Genomic DNA, 21,414 nt, shown 5'->3' on the forward strand with positions numbered 1-21,414 from the left:
AGTATCAGGGCTTAGGGACCACGGCCCTTCCTTTGGACAGAACCCCCAAAATGGGGGTCTCCTGTAGCTGGCTGGTGGCCACAGCATTCAGGTTGAGCAGCGTCACTTGAAGATGGCATTTTCAAATGCAGACGTCTTGGAAATTATGTTTGTGTGAAGATAAACCCCAGTGCTTTGATTTCTTCCTCATGTGACACCCCGTCAAGGTGATTGAGGGGCCCCGGACCATCCTGGGGACTGTCGCTCTTAGAAATGGGATGTTCGCGTTCTGGGAGGAGCAGCGAGGCCAGGCCCTCGGGGAGGACAGAGCGTTCCTTAATTATTTCCAGCTTTCTGGAAGCTGGACTTTATGCTGCTCAGTGAGTTTATGTTGGGAGGCACCAGTTCTGTGTTTATTCCATTAAAAAAAAATAAGATGAAAGAAGCAATATATTTATTTCCTTCTGTCAAAAATTTTCATATATTAATTTTGAATAGGTCAACTTAAAGTGGAATTTAAATGAGTTTTTCGTGAGCAGGTTTTTTTGGGGGGTGATTAAAGCTGGGTGGTTTCTAATTCCCAGTCATGTAGCATTTAAGATTTCTCCATTTCACCTTTCAAGTAATCCTTAAAGAACCAACGTCTGCCCCTGTTTTTGACTGCATGTTTAAATATAAACGACTCTCGGTTTTGGTGGAGTGTGGTTGAAAGGCTCTGTGACAGGGCTGTGCCGTGAGCAGTCTGTCTGGCCAGGCTGGTGAAGGGTGCTGACTCTTCCTGGTGCCCTGGGCAGGGGTCAGTTTCCCAGGAGGTTCTGGCCGCCTCGTCCCAGCCTCCTTCCGGACGCGAGGCCCGTGTTGGCCACTGCGACTTTTCACTCTTTTACAGGAGCACACACTCTTTCCCTGAGAAGTCAGGAAGGTAGAGTTTCAAACTGCCATTTGTCCTTTATTATCAGAGGACCTTAAGACCCCCAGTGAATCAGACCCAGAGAGAAATGGAGAGAGAGGCCCCCCCGGGGGAGCCCCTTTCCCTCTTCCTCCCCGGCCTGGTGATGCACGTGGGGTTTTGTAGTCCACCACCCACATCAACGCGGCTCTCAAGTTTGTGTTTGTCCTCGACTTGTTTACCATTAAAAACTGGTTTTGATAGATACGTCTGCATCCTCCAACAGCATACTGTTTAGTCTTGCCGTGCTCAGCTTCTGCGAAGTGGTATCGTACTGACAGTCATCTGAAGCCTGCTTTTTTTGTTTGTTTCTATTCAGTATTGTTTCTAAGGTTTAGTCATGTTATTCCACGTGACTATAACCCATCCCTCTCCACTTCTAAATTCAGTTGCACCCTAAACATCCATAGGCGACGTGCTGACCTAGGCTCATCCTACACTTTTGTCCCCGTGCACCCTAGCAGGGGCTTTTCAAGTATGGATAAGCTAAGTGTGCAGTTGTGGGGTCACAGAGCCGGACTCTGGCTTCGCAAGAGAAAGCCGATGATTTCCAGAAGGCCCACGTGTCCCATTGCTACCTGCTCCTTGCCTGCTGACTGTCCCGCCGCCCTCCGGAGCTGGGTGACCTCAGAGCAGGCAGTGTAAGCCAGGATTGCACGGTGGTCTGCTTGTCTCCCTTGGTCACTAATGTGGTCCGGCACTTTTACCCTGTTCTCTGCCATTAAGAGCCTTCTGTGAAAAACCTATTCATGTCTTTTGCTATTTTCATCTTTTTTTTTTCATACTGATTTATAGGAGCTACTTAAGTGTTATAGATACGGGTCTTTATACTTCAATTATATATAGTGTTGGACATCTCCAGGACTCAGTCGTTCACTTTAAATAGTGTCTAGTAAGCAGAAACTCAATGTAAATGGAGTCAGATTGCCCATTTGTTTTTGGCGGTAAGCACATTTTACATGTGAGTTTTTCTTTCCAGTAGTGTCCTCTCAAAGTTTTTAGGTCTTGCTTTACACATGTGTGTCTTAGTCCATGTGCAATTAATTTTGGCCTATGGAGTGAATAAGGATGAATTTGCCTTCTTTCCACAGACGTAATTGTTAGATGCTCCATCTCTCCCATGCGTCTGCAGAGGACCATCCCCACCTTCCTCAGGGGCGTCTTGGTGGCATTTGCGTTTATTCTTTTGTGTAGTTTGACGTCACTGTGTCAAGTTCATGGACTACTCTGGGATCTGTCAGTTTAGAGGGAATTGATTGCTTTATGGTATTAGGTCTCCTTGTCCTTGAACATGGTGTCTCTCTCCATTTACATCGGCCGTTTAAAACACCTGTCAACAATCTTGTATGATTTTTATCCATAAAGGTCTCCCCTGTCTCTTGTTAAATTTGATTCTTGGTGCTTTGTATTTTCTTAAATAGTGGTTTTCTACTGTTGCATTATATTGAAATGCATTTGGGTTTTGAGTTGGTCTCATTCGGCACCTGGTTAAATTGAAAGTCCTCCTTAGTTCTATTAACTTCTCTGTAATTGTGTGTGTGTGTGTGTGTCTGTGTGTGTGTGTGTGTGTGTGAAGGAAGAGTTCGCATTTGCAGTCATCAAGTCTGAATCCGCTGGTCGCATTTCCTCCCTTCATGCTGGTATCATGACTGCATCCTCTGGGGTAGTATCAGCTGGAATCTTGTTCAAGGTTCACCATTAAAAATAATATTTGCTGTTTTTCATAAACAGGTACCCTTTTTGAGGTTAAATAGATTCTCTATCATTCCTAGTTTGCTATGAGCGTTTATAATGAGTGTTTGTAGGATTTTGTAATATGCTTATTTTCATTAGTAAAATGATCACCATTAAAGTGAATTACATTTATAGATATTTTATATAGATGTTGCATTTCTCATTTAGAATGCCACTTATTTTGGTCTATTATCTTTTTTATAGACTGTTCCATTAAGCTTGCTAGTAAGTTGGGATTTTTGTAGCTACATGCATGACTAAGACTAATTTTTCTATTTTCTACTGTCTTTGTTTTTGTAACAAGTTCTCATACTAACCTCATAGAAGAGCTCAGGAATGCTCTTTATTTTTCTATTCTCTTTGAAGTTTTGTTTAAAATTGAATGGTCAGTTGAAAAGTTGGTAGTGATCTTAATATGATCTTTATGGGAAGATTTAAAATATTGGTTCAATTTAGTTTAGTATGATAGGGTTACTGTACTTTGAATTTTTTGCTAACTTGGGGAAGATATGTTTTTCAAAAATGTGTCTTTTTTATGTAGGTTTTAAAAGTTGATTGGCTAAAAGTTGTTTATTGTGTTTTCTTATATTTTTGATATGCCATGTCTGAAATTTGGTGACCTCTTAATTCATAACGATTTTAATTTGAAACTTCCTCTCATTTTCTAAATAATCACTCTTAAGAAAGTTTGTCTATTGTCCTTTTTGAAGAACCAATTTTTTATTGTGTTGGTATATATATATATATATATTAATGTATGTAATGAATATTTTCCACTTCATTTTATATTTATTATTTCCTTCCATCCATTTTCCTTTGTTCTAGTGTTGTTTTTCCTAACTTCTTAATACTAGCTTATTAATTTGTGTCATTATTGTCAAATATAAGCTATCTATTTTCTTCTAAGTACAGTAAGAGAAGACCCATGCTCTTTTTCACTATCTTTACATTTTAATTATTTTTAAATGGTGGTGATTTCTTTGACTCATATTTAGAAATCAAAAATTTTTTTAAAGTTTACTTTGTGTCACAGAAAGTTGTAGACACTCAGGTGGAGAGGGTAGCAGAGAGCCCTCATGTGCACGCAGCCTGGGCAGTGGCCGGCTACCTGCTGGGCCTTACCCGCCCTTGTGCCCACCCCACCCTGGCAGCCAGGTGCAGCCCAGTCCTGCACAGGGTCCCCTCAGCTCTAGCTGTCCCACGGCCAGGCTCTGAAGGGTAGGGCGCTTTTCATTTCATACCTCTGTACCAGCGTCGCTTCCGTATTTAGACAAGATTAGCTATTTTATCAGGTAGTCACCCACTGTTTGTATGTCTCTGATTGTGGTTAAAATATATATGTGTTTTAGTTTTGTGTTTGGCTCAGAGTCTAATTAACATTCCTACATGGAGATTGGTATGTCCATCCTATAAAGTCCGGTTAATCTGTAGCTTTTCCCCTGTTTTTCATGGGGGGGCTTCCAGTTTATCTTGGAAGATACTGGGTGTTTGTTCTACAGTTTTTCCTATGTTCTAAATTTTGCTTGATTCCTTCCCTGACTTGTCGTTTAAAATGGATCTCTGTTGCCTTTCTTCCCTGTAAATTAGTGGTTAGAGCTAGAGGTTTCACCAGATTCAAGTGTGATTAATTTTGACAGGACTTCATAGGTGCAGTGGGACCTGGGTGGCATGTGCCCAGCTGTGTGTGGGCTGGTCAGCGGTGTTTCTTGTCTCTCCTTAAAATTCTTGTTGATTGAATTCGGGCCCCCAATGCTTTGGAAGTCATAAACTTTGTTTCTAGAAGTTAAGTGCAGAATATTACTATGTGAACTTAAAACCTCTGGCCAGAGTGTTTTCTGCCCCTCCTGCACCCCCTAGGCATGTCCTGAGACCACTGACCCTGCCTCCGTACTGCTGCTTAGCGGCGCTTCCATTGCTTGGTTCAGCTCCCCAGGTCAGATGCTGGCATTGGTCTTCCGTGCGGTTCAGGCAGCGTTTGGATTTATCTCCGGATTTTCCAGCTTCTCTGCTCCTCTTCTGCACCTCAGACTTTCCGTGGGCTTTCCCCTTGACTGAAGGCATGTCCTCCTGTTTTTAAACTGTTCTAGTTTTCAGTCTGGCTTGTATCTGGAATACTCTTTGCTTACTCCTGAAGGGCTGTTTCCCACACAAATAATTCCAGCCTGGCAGGCATGTCCTCCTGGCCCCGGGAGCCGAGGCACTGCTCTGGCCACAGCTGCGCCTCACAGGTGTCATCACTCACAGACTGGACCTGCTCAGCTCTCTCTCTGGGGTCTGCAGTTCCACTTTGAAATCGTCTTGGTTTGCCTTGTTTTTTCCTGCTTGGTTGTGCTTTCAGAGTCTTCAGACTCATGTGTTCTACCAGTTCTGGAAAACCCCTGGCCTCCTCTCCACTGTCCTCTGCAGAGTGCTGGCCTAAGTGGAGGTTCACAGGGGCGCACACACGCTCTGGATCATAGTGTCTGGGATGAGATGCAGGCTGTGACCCACCGTGGCCGGGTGGTGGGAGAGCCAGGCAGGGGGATCCTGGCAGGTGACAGGGAGATGGGCCTGGAAGATGGGCAGGCACAGCAGGGAGCCCCAGGGGCCGGGGGGCGGGGGGCGGGCTGGGAGCATCAGCCTCCAGCAGTGATGACTTCTGATTTCTGCAGAAATGTTCAGATGGCCTCGATTCTGCCCTAATCCTCCTGGACTACAAAGAACTTGTTTATTCTTTCACAAGGGAAGTGTTGGGGGGTGTCCTTCCCTGAGCTCCTGAGCAAATGCTGTAGGACCAGCACCCAGTTCCTCGCAGGAAAGCCAGGGTGTGTCTGCATCAGAAAGTAAGTGGACGCTCATTACAGGCTGCCTCATCCAGCTAGAGCGCCCCGGGTCCCATTCCTGCCGCCAGCTCTGGTTCTTCGGCTTCCTATCTGTCACACCCAGGACCCCTCGGCCGGCCGCTGTGACCCAGCAAGGGCGCTGAGTGGGTGGGCAGGCGGCAGGCCGCTGGCCTCTTGCCTCCGTGGGCCACTGCCCCTGGGGTTGGTTCGCACTCCTGAACCTCGAAGGAGGGGGTGCGCAGGTGCCACGTGGCCCCCATGTGGCCGGGGCATGGAGGTGTTGACAGGACTGCATCTCTGTCCCCTCCCTGCAGCTGTGCCTCCGTTGCCTTGTAAAGAAGGGGGACCTGGGACGGCAACCCCAAACTATTTATAAAATCCCAAGTCCGTCTAGTCAGCGGGTTTTCAGCCGGAAGCTGGTGATCTGTACGGGACCTGGGGGAGGGAGAAGGAGTAGCTGCTGGCTCTTCCGTTGTTGGGATCCTGGAAGTGTGTCATTGTGTTTCCAATCAGAGTCCTGCACTTTGGGTGACACAGAAAGTGGGAATTTTCAAAACCTGAGCATAATCAACACAGTTTTTATCCTTTACCCTACCACTGATTTTGCCAGAAAGAGCGTGATTATTGAGGGTGTTTCTGCTTACACCAGAGCAGAACTGTCCCCAGGCGCCCAGCATCCAGAAAGTAGGTCCGCTCCTGCTGGGTGGGCGCTGCACTCTCTCTGATGGAGGGTGCTCCCCAGGCCAGTGCCCCATGGGGTGCTGGGGCCCTGAGGATTGTCGGGGGCAGGGCTCCAGGCTCTGTGCTCACTTGTTCCCTCAGCCCCAGCGGCAGGCCAGACCTCCCCTCGCAGACCCTACGTGAAGGGAAGGCTGTGCTGCTTGCAGGGCTGGGCCCACCAGGGAGTGCTTGCTGCCTGGCCTGCAGAGCCAGTGGATGAGAACGGAGCTGCTTTTCAGCAGATCCATCTGGCCGTGGCAGTTCAGCCTCCTGGGCTTGTTCACTTAGCTGGTGCCCTGCTCGGGGTCACCCTGGCCTGCCGACCACCAGGTTCTACCTGCTGTGCTCAACATCCTCAGCATAAAAAGTACTTTCTGGGCCTGTATTCGGGGAACAGACTTCAGGAACCCTGGGGCAGCATGGGCTTGCCTCTGCCAGTGAAAAATAGGAAGGGTACTGCCCCTCCTGTATGCCAAAAGGTGCACCCTGGTCCCAGGATGGACACCAGGTCACACACCCAGTGCTACCACATGCCAGCACTTCCCACGTGGGCCCACACTGCCCTATGACAGGCATCTTGCTGAGCCCCTGAATGATGGAGGAAAGCTGAGGCTGAGGCCAGGGTGCCTTCTCCCAGGCCCCCTGGCTAGATCTGAACTCATGTTGGCCCCAGAGTGTGCGCTGTCACCCCTGCCCCAGCATGTGTGCATTGGCCTCCAGCCACTGTGGACATCTGGTGAGATGGAGCCCCCACTGCATGTCCTGGGTGCTGACACCATGGCGGCCAGTGTAGCTTTCTCTCCTTAGCTTTCCTTGGAAAGGCTGCCCTGTTGCCTGGAGTAGGAGACTGCAGGACCAGTGCCCATAGTCCATGTCACACTCACCAGTGTCGCCCGTGTCTGCTCTCCAGCGTGTGGACGAGGAGAGGGCGTGTTGCAGAGCGCCGTACAGCCCCGCAGCTGCCCCTCCTGCCCTGCCGGCATGTGCTCTCCGGCCAGCGGACAGCTCATAGGTGGCAGGGCTCCGGCAGGAGGGAGCGAGGCCACGGGAACTCATGGGATCGCCTTTCCATGGGAGTTGCTGGGGCAGGGAGTCCAGGCCTTCTGAGTGTGTCGATGGGTACCCATGGATCCTAGACTTTGTGCCAACAAGAAGCATTTCGAAGAGCTGTCGTTTGGGGAGACTGAGTTGGGTGGAGGTGAACACTGACTCAAGTGAGTAAGGAGACGGTGGAGTGAAGCAGACAGCTGGTGCTGGTCAGAGCTCTTATTTTTAGCAGTAGAAGTAGTGTCTTTCTGTTCACACCTCTGTGCTCAGCAGGCAGGCCTGGCTCACCTGGGCTTTTAAACCTGTCTTCCTGGTGCTGACAGGGCGGTGCTGACCCCCTGGCCGTGTGTCCGGGGTGGTAGTCAGTCTTGAGCAGAGCCCTGCAGGGCTGATCTGATCCCTGAGCATGCTGCAGCAGAGCTGGGTCCAGCCTGTGTCCTCTCTGCAACCCACTGCTGCTGAGCAAGCAGAGTGCCGCCCTCCTTGGCCGCATGGGGTTGGGGCGCCCAGATCCGGGCTTGGGCTTGCTATCTACACTTGTAGTGTGGCCGCTCTAGCATATTTCTCATCTCATGGGTTTTGAAGAGTAACCGACTCCCTTCTTGTCTGGAAGGCAGAGCAGGGGTCAGACCAGGGCCTTGAATGTGTGCTGCTCCTTCTTGATTTCTAGAACCACAGGAAGCTACACAGAACGCAACCCAGAGGGTGGCACTCAGTGTCCCCACATGAGAAGCCCTCTCTCTGCCCACATGGGTGGGGCGCCTTCCCATGGGGGCATCTAGAGCATCTACACACCTCTCCATGCATTGTATTTGTTTATTTCTTTACATTTTCATCTCAGTTGAAAAGAACAAACAATGCAACAATGCCTCTTCTTATGCCATATAATATTTTCATTTTTATTTTGTAAGCATAATTTAAGTTACAGTGAATTGTAAACATAAGTTTCTTTCTTTGGCATTGTGTATATACATCTAAATGAGGCAAAGAAAAATGGTATATATACTTATTTATATATGAAGTTAAGGTGAGGCCACTTAATGTTATATACTTCTCTACAGAATATTTTTAAATCTTTACATTAAAAAGTGCTTCTGGCTTCTGTACCTCATCTCCCCTTTACACGCATGCACAGCGTTAAATAGAATAACTGCAGTTTAGTTAAGAACACCTTTGGGGAAAATGATATTGCATATAAATCAGTATTTTGAATGGAACTTGATTATGAGCGTTCAATCTTTTTGAGTGATATTTTTAATAAGTCATGCATTGTGAAGTTCCGTGCCAAGATGGCACTTGAACACATGTATCTGATTTTGCTCACTCCTGAAATTCACAAGACTCCATCAACAATATGTACATCAGCAGCGGGTGATACTCACCAAACACCCACTCTGGGGTCTCCAAGCGCTGCTTCCCATAGAGAGACCCAGTTCTCCTTGGAGAAATGTCTGATTCCATGTGGGGGTCAGAAAATGTGCAAGAAGAGCCTGGCACATCTTGTCACAACAGAACGGAACTTCTCCAGAGATTGCCAACGGGTTTTGCAACAACTGGGTGGAAGACACCTGAAGGGCTCCCGCAGTTCAGGGCATTAGAACAGAACCACAGCAGACTTGGTCCCTTACGACCATGAAGGGACAGAGGCCCTCCACATTGCTCACCTGGGAATATGCTGGGGTTCAACTCGTTACTTTCAGAGGTTGACCAAGTGAAGAGAATCAAGCCCTTGCCCTGCCTGCCTTCTGAAACCTTATTACCCTGACATCAGGCAGGGTAATAAGGTAGTTCAGGTCCTTTCTTATAGAAACAGTCTGGGCAGCAAATGAAGGGGCGGGATGGGAAAAGCACTCCAAGCAGCTCTGATGAAAGCCTCTAGGCAGTGAGCTTGTGTCCCTGCTAACAATGCAGACAAGCGTGGGGCTTCTCCTGGGGAGATGGTCTTGCTGGGATCAAAGCCGAATCCAACGGAGCTTCCAGACCCCACTCCGGTTTACAGGGCGGATGGGGCCCAGGAGCCCGGCTCACCCGCACCCAGGTATGGTCAGCCAAACGTCGACTGTGGCAGCTCCACGGGACCCGTGCCCAGGGTCTTTGGCCCATAAATAGGAGGGGGTGCAGGTAGGAGGGAGAAGAAAACTATATTATTATCAACCTCTGATAAAAAGAATTTAGGGATGTATTAGCCAGTTGCAGTGTGTGGACCTTTTTAGGGTCTTGATTTGAGTAACATTTAAAAAATGTGTGAGACTGAAAGGGGGGAACACTTTCTGCCTATCGGGTACTGTAAGGAATTGTTAATTTGGGTATTTTGATAGTATTTGATTGGGTTTTTTGAAAGAGTTGCATTTAGAGATATTTGCCAAAGTGTTTGTGGATAAAGAGGTGATGGTGGGTTTCTGCAGCGCAGACAGAAAGGGGACAGGTGGGAACATGGGGAAATGATGTTGGCCAAGAGGTGGCAGCTCTTGGCTCCCAGGGATGGGTCCCTGGGCATCGGCTAATCTATTTTCTCTGCCTTTGTATAGTTTTGAAATTTTCCTTAAAAAATGAAAACATATATTCCAGAGAAGGTCATAAACTCACAAGGATGGGAAAACAGAAGATCCAACATCAGTGACGTCTGGAGGTGGGAAAGAGGTGCGTTTGGCCCAAGTGATTGGCCAACCAAATAAGGCGGGTCCCAAGCTGCCCCCGAGAAGCCCATAACAGCCCCAGAGCTCTGTCTCCCTCTGGACCAGGAGTGAAGGGGAGGCCGAATCGGAGGAGGAGGAGCAGACACAGGTGGGCTCCAGCCTCTGGCCAGCTGCGCTGGGCGCCTGAGCCCCCATGGGGTGGCCAGCTGGAAGCTTTTTCCCTGAGAACATAGCCCAGAGGCCCTGGTGTGGGGACACAGCGATAAGAGCGAGCCATAAGTTACTGTATTCGCCATGGGCACTGGGCACCGAGACTCAGTGCCCTGTAGGCTCAGCCACTGTGCTCCAGGCCGAGACGGGAGGGCGCCTCCTGGGGAGTGAAGCCAGCCCAAGAGCAGAGCCCTGCAGGTACTGAGCCTAGGTATCTGATAATGCCAGCTCCACGCAACCCCCGGGGAGGCTCGCATTGAGAATCCCACTCTGCTTACCGCTTCCATCTGTGGCTCGTGGCTCCACACTTGCTCAGGGACACCTCCTGGGGCTGCCTGGCACCTGCCGATGGGTTTAGCAGGAATGACAGAAGCAAATCTAACAGCTCGGAGGAAACAGACGGTGTAGAGAAAAGAGACCCAGTAAGTCATCCCAACTGTCCTCAGATTAGAGAAGATATTATCTGTGAAATGTCTACAGGACGGTGTAAGAGAGAATGTTCAGGGGCCGTTGTTTCCTGAATGTACCTGTATGGTTTGTCCATTAAAAACTATAGCAAAAATTATGCAATACGTGATGAAAAGGTTAGAGTATACATTTAAGGAAATCTCACATGAAGCTGAGCATAAGACAACAGAAAGGAAAAGAGAGGAAACAAGAATTAGTGAATCATTCCAGGAGATCAGCCACCCCCATCAGAACCTAATGTGGGAGAAAACAAGGGAAATCGCAGCGGAGATCGTTGAAGGCCGCGGTCACAGCCGGAGGGCAGGCTGCCCCGGGGCCCAAGCGCCACGTGGTGGGGAGAAAGGCCTCGCCAAGCCTTCACTTTGGACGTTTCCGAATCATGGGGACAAAGAGAAGATCTTACTAACATCCAGAGAGAAAAGCCAAAGGATCTGGAATCAGGGCCTCACATTTCAGGGACAATATTGGGGATGGGCCTTCACAGCCCCGGGAGGTGGTTTTGAAGCCGGACTTCCATCCGCGGCTGCCATAGCCGTGCAGTGAGGGGAGCGTGACTCCAGGCTCCCACAGACAGTGCCCCGAGCCCGGCCTCCCAGGGCGTGCTTGGAGTCTGAGTGCCTGTCGGATGAGAGAAGGGCCAGGAGAGAAGCCGAGTGGGATGCAGACGGAGGGAGTCCCTGGGAGGACCAGGCGGCTGACCCAGGACGCGGCTGTGCGGGACCCCAGGGGCCTGGCCGCGCAGGGCTCTGCAGCCTCCTGGCTGGTGTGTGCAGGGCTGCAGGCCTCTCGCCCTGCGGACGGGAGCCTGTCCTGGACTCGTCCTCGGCACTGACGTGCCTGGACCGCGTCGCCCCTGCTCCCCTCCCTGCCTCTGGCCTCTCTCACCCGCGAAGCGCCTTCTCCACAGGCTCCTTCTGCCTGGCCCGTACCCGAGGACTGTTGTCGGCCACAGTAGGCACGGAAGTGGTGCAGGGCGGTTCTGGTCCAGGAGGTCCTACGGGATGCCACAGCAGGCCAGCCTTCCGTTTCCTGGGGTCACTCATGACCTTGCCCCAGAAGGGGCTCTTTTCTTGCCAACTGTACTGGGGTCTGGGGACAGACTGGGCCTGAGACTTTATGTTCCTAGGAACCTTTACCACCTTCTTGGTCTGCTACCTTTGTGCTCCCTGCTGTCAGATGAAGAGCACATGCTTAGGGACACGTCCACGACTGGTATGACTACAAGGAGAAGCAAGGGGGTGCCTAGCAGTCAGCGCCTTGCTGGGGGGTGGGCATGCGATGGGGGGCAGGGAGCTGAGCTGCCTCCTCCTGGGGTGGCAGGGGAGCCCGTGGTTGCTGCTGTGCCCCTCTTCTTTCCCAGCACTTGTGCTCTTCAGCACATGTGACACATTTCGCAAGGGAACATGAGGGCATTTGCGGATGAGCGGTGCCTGCCCCTAACCCCCCCCATGGCCTTCGTCTCTCCCGCCCTCATGTATAGGCAGAAATGTCAGTGTAAGAGGAAATCATGGTTACATAGTTGAAATACCTATTATTTTCCCCAAGATTTGAGTGAGTCATTCTTTACGTGAACAGACCTTAAACTTTGGCTGTTTTCTAAAGAATAGCGTTTCTCTTTATTTCATGTCTGTATGATGACATGAAAGGGTGTCATGAAAAGAGGTCTTCACCCATGTCATGGAAAATTACGGCATCCTTTTTATGATCATTTATTTTTTTTTTTAAAAAAAGAGACAACAGATTTTTTTCTATTTCTGATTGAGAACTTGTAGTTCTCAGCACAGGCCATTTCTTTTTGAAACTCTGAATGTAGTCTTTGTGCTGTTACTAACGTCATGGGTCTGATTGTATTAATATGTTTCTCAAGGCACAACCTATAAAAGCAATTTTCTACTCTGCCATAAAATATTCATGAGAATACAGGCTCTGTTGTTTGGGTGCCGCATTCTTTAAGCAGAGAAGGTTTTATTGTTTTCTCCAGGGTGCTTTGGGTCAAAAGTGCTAGCAGTTTCTGTTGGGAACTCATGGCATTTCAAGTCGTTTTTGATACAGAAATAGTACAAGTCCCGGTTGACGCACTGGATGAATGGGGCTGTGGTGCTGGTCTCCGCAGCTGGTGCACGGGTGGGCCGGGGACGGCGGGCCACCTCCCAGCACCTGGCGTCCTGCCGGGTGTGCCAGGCGGGGGAGGCAGTGCTCCTGAGGAGGCCGCTGGGGGTCCCGAGCACACGTGCCCGTGAGTGCCCATGTCTGGCTCTACCGCGGTGCAGTTCTCATGGTCACCGTGTGTCTTATGTAGGTGACACGTGGCTTTACATTCTCTCTGCTCTGCTTTTGACCTTCTTTAGCAGAAGAATGAAGTTCTATATGATACTTCAAAATGGTAAACAAAGGCAGCACTCGGATCCCTTTCCTGCAGTAAGTAAGCCCTCGGGGGCCACACTGCAGGAGACAACTCTGACCCGGCCTGTCAGCCGCTGCACCCCGCACCCCCACTCACTCGCCCCTGCCTGACCAGACGAGAGTGTGGGAGAGCCATCAGTCGGCCGGTCTTGCTGATGAGCTTGGACTCAGACGTTCTCAATAACCCATCAGCAGCCCAGAAAAACAAAGTCATGTTTATCTGTGAAAGCAAGGTTGGCTGACCTGAGGAGGCGCGTTAGTGACTTGCCTGAACTCTGAAGTGGCCTTAGCAGGCGATGAGAACAGCTTTCAGGCCCGGTCAGTGGGCTTAGAGAGGGCGTGGGCGAAGCTGGCAGTCACCGCAGCACCGTGTTCGGAGCACCCCGCCTGCCACACCTGCTGAGGAAGGGACACGTGAACCAGTTTCCTTTAAGAATCCGAGGCACCTTTTAAGTTCTTTCGCTGAGCTTTCCTCCCTGGCCTCCATATTTTATTCCTTAAAAGAAAGTCTAAAACTATGGGGAAAATATGGAGGTGTTATAAAACTGGTACTATTTATTCAGTTTTTCTGTTTTGCTGTATTTTGTGATAAAAATGATCAGAAACAGAAAAGAAAGGAAATTAATAAATCCAGCCTTTACCAGCTTGTGTGTGGTGGCACGGTAGAGCCTGCTTCTGTTCTTGAAGACAGTTTATTATGTGTGTGGACTTTTCTCATGTAAATAACTCGTAATATCCTGTTAATACGTCAGGCTGGTACCCATTTGGACAAAAATACATACGTGCATTTAAAACGTTGGCAGTTGCGCATCACTGACTTGGGGAAGAAGCGGAAGAGGGACGATCAGTGGGTATTGATCATGTGCCTGTGCACCACGAAGATCGGATGCTGAGATTTGCCGGCCCCCCTCCCTGAGGCCTGGGGCCGGGCCCTCCGTGTGTGGAAGCCGCCGCCGGCTCTAGGCGTCTGTCAGCGCAGCATGGGACCTCGGGTGGTGCTCAGGCCAGCCCGGAGCCAGGGCTTGGCTGCAGGTCCCAGGGCGGAAAAGGCAGCGATTTCGGTGAAGGAACCAGAGTGCCTTGCATCCCGGGCACCGCTGTGCCTGGGCAGCTCCCTGGACATGGCCTGCGTGAGCTGGGCCCTGCAGGCATGATGGCCCCAGTGTAATCGAGGACACCAGTGCTTAGAGTGTCCTGGATGGAGCTGGCTTGGGGGCCAGAAGCCAGGCTTCCCTGTCAGCAGCGTGCGCTGGCCTTGCCTCATGAGAATTACCGCCAGCATGGCACCTGCTACCTGGGTGGCGACTGCAGAAATGCTCTGACCCACGGGACGTTTATCCAGGATCCTGGGGCCAGGGAGCTGTGGAGCACACACTTCCCAAGGAGCTGGGCCACATCTGGACTCAGAGGCCCTGCGGCCAGGGGGTCGGTCCCAGGGCATGTGGGTGGGCACTCTCAGGGAGGCACTGGGGCAGGGTCAGTGCACAGCATGCCCTGACCTGCAAGGGTCCAGGCAGAGGTGGCCCGATGGTAAGGACCCAGTCCTTGGTGGCCCTGGTCTGTTCAGTTTGGGCTCCTGTCTCAGCCTCGAGCCCCTGAAGGCTTTGGTCTCCTGCCCTCTGCCCTCCAGGTCTGATGTAGGTCAGCTGCTGAAAACTGAGCCTGGAGCAGGTTGTAGGAGAGCTTTCTGGAAAGGATGTGCAGAGGCGCACGGGCTGGTCGGGCTGGCACCGCAGTGCCTCAGGGAGCCATGAGCGGAGCCCAGGGGCTCGTCCGTGTGTTTGAGGGGCACCACGGCAGTGAGTTTGCAGGGCCACATTCACAGCGCGTGCCACACACACCTCTGTGCTTCTCAGACATAGGCCTGCCGTCCAAAGAGTGCCCGCACCGGGCTGCTCTGTGATATCCATGATTTAAAACTTTCCTTCTGCATTCTTTTTCTCACTTTAATTCTGTATTGATTTGTAAGCATTAAGATTGATTTAGCTTCTGTTTCTAATCAGAATCACTTGAAGCTCCTTTTTGGCAGTACATTAGTACAATAGGGAAAACCTATTTCTTTGTGAGGTACAGAAGCACATAACCCTGATGGATGTGCTGCACCGCGAGCCGGGAGAACGTTTTATTGGCTGCAGTCCGTAAACATGTTTTCTGAGAGGGCGCTCACTTCACCATGGAAACGGCTCTCCGTCTTGAGCGTCTGTCTGGACCACTTCATGGCACACACTGTTCTGGGGTTCATGCACACGAGTCTTCAGTGGCTTCGTGAAAAAGGAGAAGAAAAGCCGAAGCCAGTTAGCTTTTCGTTCACTGGTGTTTAGCTCTTCAGAGCCATTTCCTTCCTTTTTCACTTCATTGACCTTCAGAAATGATGCCTGCAGCGGGGTCCTGAGAGAGCAGGGCCTCCCCGCGTGGAGGTGGGGTGGAGGGAAACGAGTTCGTGAGTGCGTCTTGGTCTGACCTTCCACTCCTTCGGTGCTGAAGGAGTGGGTCCGTCAGGGTGGCCGCATCCTGCATTCCAGGCCTGTTGGGAAAGAGAGGGGGAGAGACCTTGGCAATGGGGAAGGTCCTACGGCATGTGGGTCCCCCAACGGGGGGGGCAGGAGGAGGGGCTGGGGGCCTGCGGGGACCACGGAGTGACCGGGCTCTGTGCTGTGCTCTCTCCCGTAGCAGACGTGGCCTCAGCCCTGCCTTTGCCGGTCGCGCCCCCGGCGGTGCCCATGGAGCTGCGCCTGGACCACCAGTTCCCGCTGCCCGTGGCGGAGCCCACCCTCCGCGAGCAGCAGCTGCAGCAGGAGCTACTGGCCCTGAAGCAGAAGCAGCAGCTGCAGCGGCAGATCCTCATCGCCGAGTTCCAGAGGCAGCACGAGCAGCTCTCCCGGCAGCACGAGGCCCAGCTCCACGAGCACGTCAGGGTGAGTCTGGGCGCCGCCTGCCCATCCGGGCGTCCCGCTGCAGAGCCCGCCGCAGCCCTCACTGTGCTGAGGCACTGGACACCGGTGTGCCTGACCCTGGGGCCCCGGCTAGCTGACTCACAGTGGGTACAGCGTAGAGTGGGGAGCAGTGTCTAAGAGCCCCGATGTGGACGTGCATGTGCACGTGCAAGGGGGAGAGTGCCTGTCATGTAATTTCATCCCAAAGCATCAGATGTGTCCCTAAACAGGAAAATCATCGGCGAGAAGAAACACCAGAATGTAACAACGATCGTGTCCGCATGGCGATTTCCAAACCATGTTTATTTTCTCTTTGGACTTGTCAGATCTTGTTTCTTTCCATAGGCCTGTTATAATTGGAAAAAGATAGTGATATTTTCTTTTCACCTAAATGGAATAAGAAATTAGTTTATCTTTTGTATTTACTCTCTACCCATATTTAATATGATCCCAGATTTTACAGTTACATACACTGGGAAGAAACGTGTCGGTGACGTGTAGGGACATTGCACCATACAGTCGCTGGGCCCACAGTGGTGTCTGTGACTCTGACGTGCCCTCACTCCATTTAGAGCCACGTGGAACGACACTGTCCAGTAGAATTAATGTAGGGTATATTAAAATTACATGAATAATTTGACGAGGTCTGGTGGCCACCTTAGAGCAAAAACACCCAGGCCATGTGAGTCGTCTATTTCTGTGTAACAAATGACACCAGAATTTAGCAGCTTTAAACAACAGACATGTACCATGTCCGGTCTCTATGGTCGGGAGTCCAGGGGCTGCTCAGCAGGGGGCTGTGAGCGCAGGTCCTTCGGGGTGGTGCTGGGGCTGTCGGGCAGGGGGCTGGGGCTGCAGGGCTTACTCCCACCGCTCATCCCCCTCAGAGGGAGCCATCCAGCTGACTGTGTCTTCTGTGGCCTGACCTTGGAAGGGACACACCCTTTCTAAAGCCTTAATCTGCTGGTCGCGTGGCCCAATACTGGCACATCCAGACGGGCCTAGACAAGAAAACCAGGGGCAGGGATCGCTGGGTGCCATGGGGGCTTGCCTGCCAAACAGCAAAGTTTGTTTGTTGTATTTACCTTCATATTTCTAAAGTACTTTTTTAATGTGGGGTCGATGTTAAAGTCTTAGGTTCATGCTAAGTCTTGGTAAACAAACCATTGCAACTAGGCACATAGAGCAAATCTCCACGTGGACCAACTGTATTCGCGCTCTGTGTCCTACGGTCTGTGGCTGCTGCTCTGGGCAACGCAGATATGGAGAATCAAAGCCCACCTCTGTGACTTCCTTCAATGCTTCCCCCGTGCCCTTTCCATGGAGACCCATGGCCGTGCGCGGGTGTGGCTCTGTCTGGTCTTAGCTGCCGCAGGCATCAGGCCACACCCAGGTGGCATGTGCCCTGCAGCGTACCTGGTGCACCTGTCTGTGTCTGCCTTCACCACAGGAGCTTACCCCTCCTTGTGTACATGAGCACAGCGTATTCGTGTAGTAATCACAGTCGGGAGGAGGAGGCTATATCAGCTGTCTGCAGACTTCCCACAGACACGCGGGGCGAGGCTGCCTGGGCCTGCCCAGTGAGCTGTGTCCCAGCACCCTGTGTGCCCAGGGTAGCTCCCAGTCCATGCCTCATGAGGACCATGGCAAGCAGTGCCTCTGAGGGCACCTCCCAGAGCATTGTCCTTAGCCAGGCCAAGCTGGGAAGCTGCACAGAGGCCCTGCGTCCTCGGCATTTGGGCCTCACTTTGGTTTTTGTTGGCTTGTGGGGGTTGCCGTGGCCTCTGTGGTGTGTCGTCCTGCCTTGGCTGGCCACCCAAGGCCGCATTGGACAGACTAAGGTCAGGATGCCTTCTTGAACTACTAGGAGTCTAGGCCTTACCGTTCGCCTGCAGTATTCTGAGCAACCTGGGGGCCCCGAGTTACAAAGATGTTACTGGTCTCCATGGAGACTGGCCACCATTGTGATCCTTCAGTTTTGGTGATGCACTCTTGGGCTTGGGGTGGGGCGTTTGAGGGGTCCACGATAGCACGCGCCATGCCCTTCACTTCCCACACACGTGACCTGCTTCTCTGGCAGCTACTGTGCAGGGCTGGTGGGGTCTGTGTGGCTGGGCCTGCTAGCCGCCGAGGCCCACCCATGCTGTGTTTGAGCGTAGCAGCATGCCTCTGATTTTTAGGATGGGAGAAAGGTCTGTGTCAGGCTGGCCATGGGAAATGGTTGCAGGCCAGCCGAAAGTCACTCCCGGGAGCTGCTTATAGCCCACACAGCAGCCTCGATTTGCAGGCCTTTTAGCAACTGAGAAGAGCCCCCAACAGGCTGCCTGTTTCCTTTGTCTTTGAAGCTGTTTCTGTGACTCCTAAAAGCAACTCAAAACCAGACCCAGCTCTGTGATACCCAGGACATGCAGCCAGTCCACGCTGGGTGCCGTTGTGTCCTGCTGGGCAGCCGCCGTGGTGGTGGCCGTCCCACATCTGCCATCCTAGAAATCAGAGGGACCACCACACCGGTCTCCCACCCATTCAGATAGGCCCCCTCTGACCTGGCCGCCTCACCTCCAGGCCAGGGCACCACGTGCCCCCACATGCCCCCCGTCCCTGCAGCAGGATGGCAGGCCCTGCTGTGCACTCAACTGCATCTCCCAGCTTTCCTGCAGGCCTAGCCCAGGGCCTCGAGGAGGGAGCTCAGAGCCACTTGTTGAATTGCCTTTTTCCTATGTTTTCACTGTCCCTCGCACACACGTGTCCCCGACCTGCTAATATACCAGGGAGCATTCGACCGGCATGTGCCTGGACAACTGTGTCCTGGACTCACACTGGTGGGTTCCTGTGCCAAGAGGGATCAAGGAGACAGCGATTTTCTGTGTTATCACGCGTGTGTCAGTTGAATTTGTAGCTGTTACAAGAAAGAAACCATGAGAATTGAGGAGTCAGCCCCGTGAGTGAGAGGAGCTGTGGGGCAGCGCTCGGGAGCACAAGGGCTATGGGGGGCGGCCCGGGGCCTCGCCTCTCTCCGTCTGCTGCTTCCGGAGTTTGTGTGCCCGCTTGGAGGAGGACGGGTCTCCTGAGTCCTCACATCAAGAGCCCCTGGGCCCTGGAGCAGGCGCCACACAGCTGACCAGGCCTGACCGTTGGCTTGGCATTTAATTATTTCATTTTTGCATTTAGGATGGGGATCATAGACACCGTTCAGACCTTGTAACTGTGTCGTCGCGTCAGCCGGCTTTGGTCAGATGACTCAACCTCCCTCCACATGCCTTTGCATCACTGTGGGCATTTGGCAGTGGTGTTTGTCAGAGAGATTTCTTGAGCTCCATTTAAATCATTGTTAAATCATTGGTGAATCTGAGTAGAATTTTGTGATTAAAAAGGAAACAGTTCTTAAATGTAAGTTAAGTCACTCTCTTTGGGTAAGTCCCACAGTTCTTGACAAGGTCCCAGAACTGCCCTTGTACTTGACGTGGGGGCCCCTGGCTGGTCGTGGCTCACTGGTACTGCCTTCCGACACGTGGTTCTCCCAGCCCCCGAGCCAGTTCCCAGGTGAGCCAGGCTCCGAGCAGAGGATGGAGGGAGGGAGGGGCTTGGGGCCACGGTGTTTATGCCCCACGAGAGTTAACAATTCCATCAACTGGGCTGGAGTTGGTGACTGAAAGAGCCTTACCGAGATTTACTGCTTTGGGGGTTTGTTGTGTTTTTACCTTTTTAAATTTTATCAAATAAATGCACATTTCTAATGCTGTAGTCTAGAAGTCATTGTAGTGCCAGCCAGTGGAACCTGCCTCCCCCCGCCCTCCCTCTCTCCCACCTGGATCGCAAGGCCTGAGGGCTGCTGTGCTCCCTGCCTCTGGTGGGCCAGCTTTGTCATCTGTTAAACACGGTGATTTCCCACTTGCCAGACAGACAGGGCGCACTTGCCCTCCCCCCCAACACACACACACGGGTGCTTCGCCACTTCCTGGGCACCTTCCGGCACTTAGACCAGCCTTCTGCTAGAGAAAGGCCTGGGGCCTGCCCTCTCGTGCCTGTGTGGTGTGCAGAGCTCACCCCGCAGGATGGCTACGTGCCCTTTCCGGTCTGGTTCCTGGCCTTCACTGGGGTTAGTGATCCCCTCTTCCCAGCAGCCTCGTCCCTGTGTCCCCGGAGTGTCTGGCCCCACGCTCCAAGAAGCCTGCGAGCGCTGCTCTAGGCAAACACTGGCGATCGCACTTGCAGTTTTCAGCCCCGTAGTTCTTGTACCACAGGCCATTTTTAAGTATAAGAGGCAAGAATGTGGTTCTTGAACTTCATAGTACCTGAAATCTGAATGTTACATCTTTAGATCAGAATTAATGATTTGCATATTTAATTTATGCAGATAAAAAGTTATGACATGTACACCTATAGGAAATATAATCATGTAAGTGTATAAATAGGGCCCTTCCCACCTGAGGGTGATGACCCCACTCACTGTCCATTCCGTGAGAGTGTCTCAGTTACCTTTTGCTGCATGACAAACCCCAGGAGCAATTGTCGTGTTGAGGGTCATTTGAGCAGTTCTGCGGGCCTGGGTCCCCTCACACTCCTGTCATCAGCTTTGGTCACTGGCAGCTGGGTGACCTGGAGTGGCCTCACTGTCCAGTCTGGTGTTGGCAGGCTGTTAGGGGCCAGCAGACTATCTGCTGGTTTCAGAGCTCCAAGCTCAGCAAGAGGCCAGTGCAGGTCTCAAGGCTGAAGTGAGAATTCATACAGGAATGAACCAATGGAGTGGGTGCTGGGGCATGCAGCAAACCGGGGCCAGAAGTGCATGTTTTCTCTAGGGGGCATCCTTCCTGACTGACTGCGACTGGGGTCGGGGTGCCCATGAGAGGGGGAAGGAGGCAGGGCTGTGGGCCTGGACACAGGACCCCCAGCATGAGCCGCATCACTCCCTGGGCCGTGCTCGGGTCCTGGATCCAGGTGTGCCGTGGCTTCGCCTCCATCCATGGGCAGTGACGTGTCTATAAATGTAGGTTTTGGTGTGTTGTGTGTGCCCTGGGAATGTGTCACATGTTCAGTTTCACTGTTGGAAATATTTGCACACTGTTTATAGAACACAGTGTGGGTGCGGACAGCGGGGTACCCCCAGCAGCACGCCACCCATTCCCCATGGCAGCTCCAGCCTTCCCTGCTAGGGCATCTCTGTCACCCATGTGCCCTGCGTCCCTCCAGCCTGCTGTCCGTGTACATTTCCCACAGGCTTTGTTTTTGTGGATCTGTACCTCTTTTTAAAGTATTCTTTTCTGTCCCTGTTAGTCTTTGGAGAGGAGTGGGGATGATGTTTGCTTACCCAGGTGTGGTCCGTCCTAAGTGCCCCTCGCGGCCGGCCCCACAGACCCTCCTCTGCAGCCCTGAAGGCTGCAGAGGTGACAGGCCCAGCGGAGGGCAGGGCGGCCTGGGCCTGGGGCTGCCTAGTGGATGGGAGAGAAGCAGGCCCGCCTATACTTGCATCCTTGGCAGTGTTGATTTTATGAGGAATGTTCTCATCCTACTAAGTT

At 51.9% G+C, this 21,414-nt stretch overlaps 1 protein-coding gene across 27 annotated transcripts in view; it reads left to right on the forward strand.

Annotated features, from left to right (window-relative positions):
• Positions 1-21,414, forward strand: part of HDAC4 (histone deacetylase 4) — a 281,717-nt gene that overhangs the window by 154,857 nt on the left and 105,446 nt on the right. For 12 of the 27 annotated variants that reach the window (XM_073217865.1, XM_073217873.1, XM_073217874.1 and 9 more), the window contains one exon: positions 15,642-15,883. The exons of 4 other annotated variants lie outside the window; for them this stretch is intronic. In XM_073217865.1, the coding sequence (XP_073073966.1) occupies positions 15,642-15,883 (242 nt within the window). Of the gene's footprint in view, positions 1-15,638; positions 15,884-21,414 lie in introns of those variants that run through there. 11 more of the 27 variants (XM_073217864.1, XM_073217869.1, XM_073217870.1 and 8 more) reach the window with 1 other exon arrangement.

Source organism: Manis javanica, chromosome 12 (assembly GCF_040802235.1).
Source record: "Manis javanica isolate MJ-LG chromosome 12, MJ_LKY, whole genome shotgun sequence".
Taxonomy (NCBI): Eukaryota; Metazoa; Chordata; class Mammalia; order Pholidota; family Manidae; genus Manis; species Manis javanica.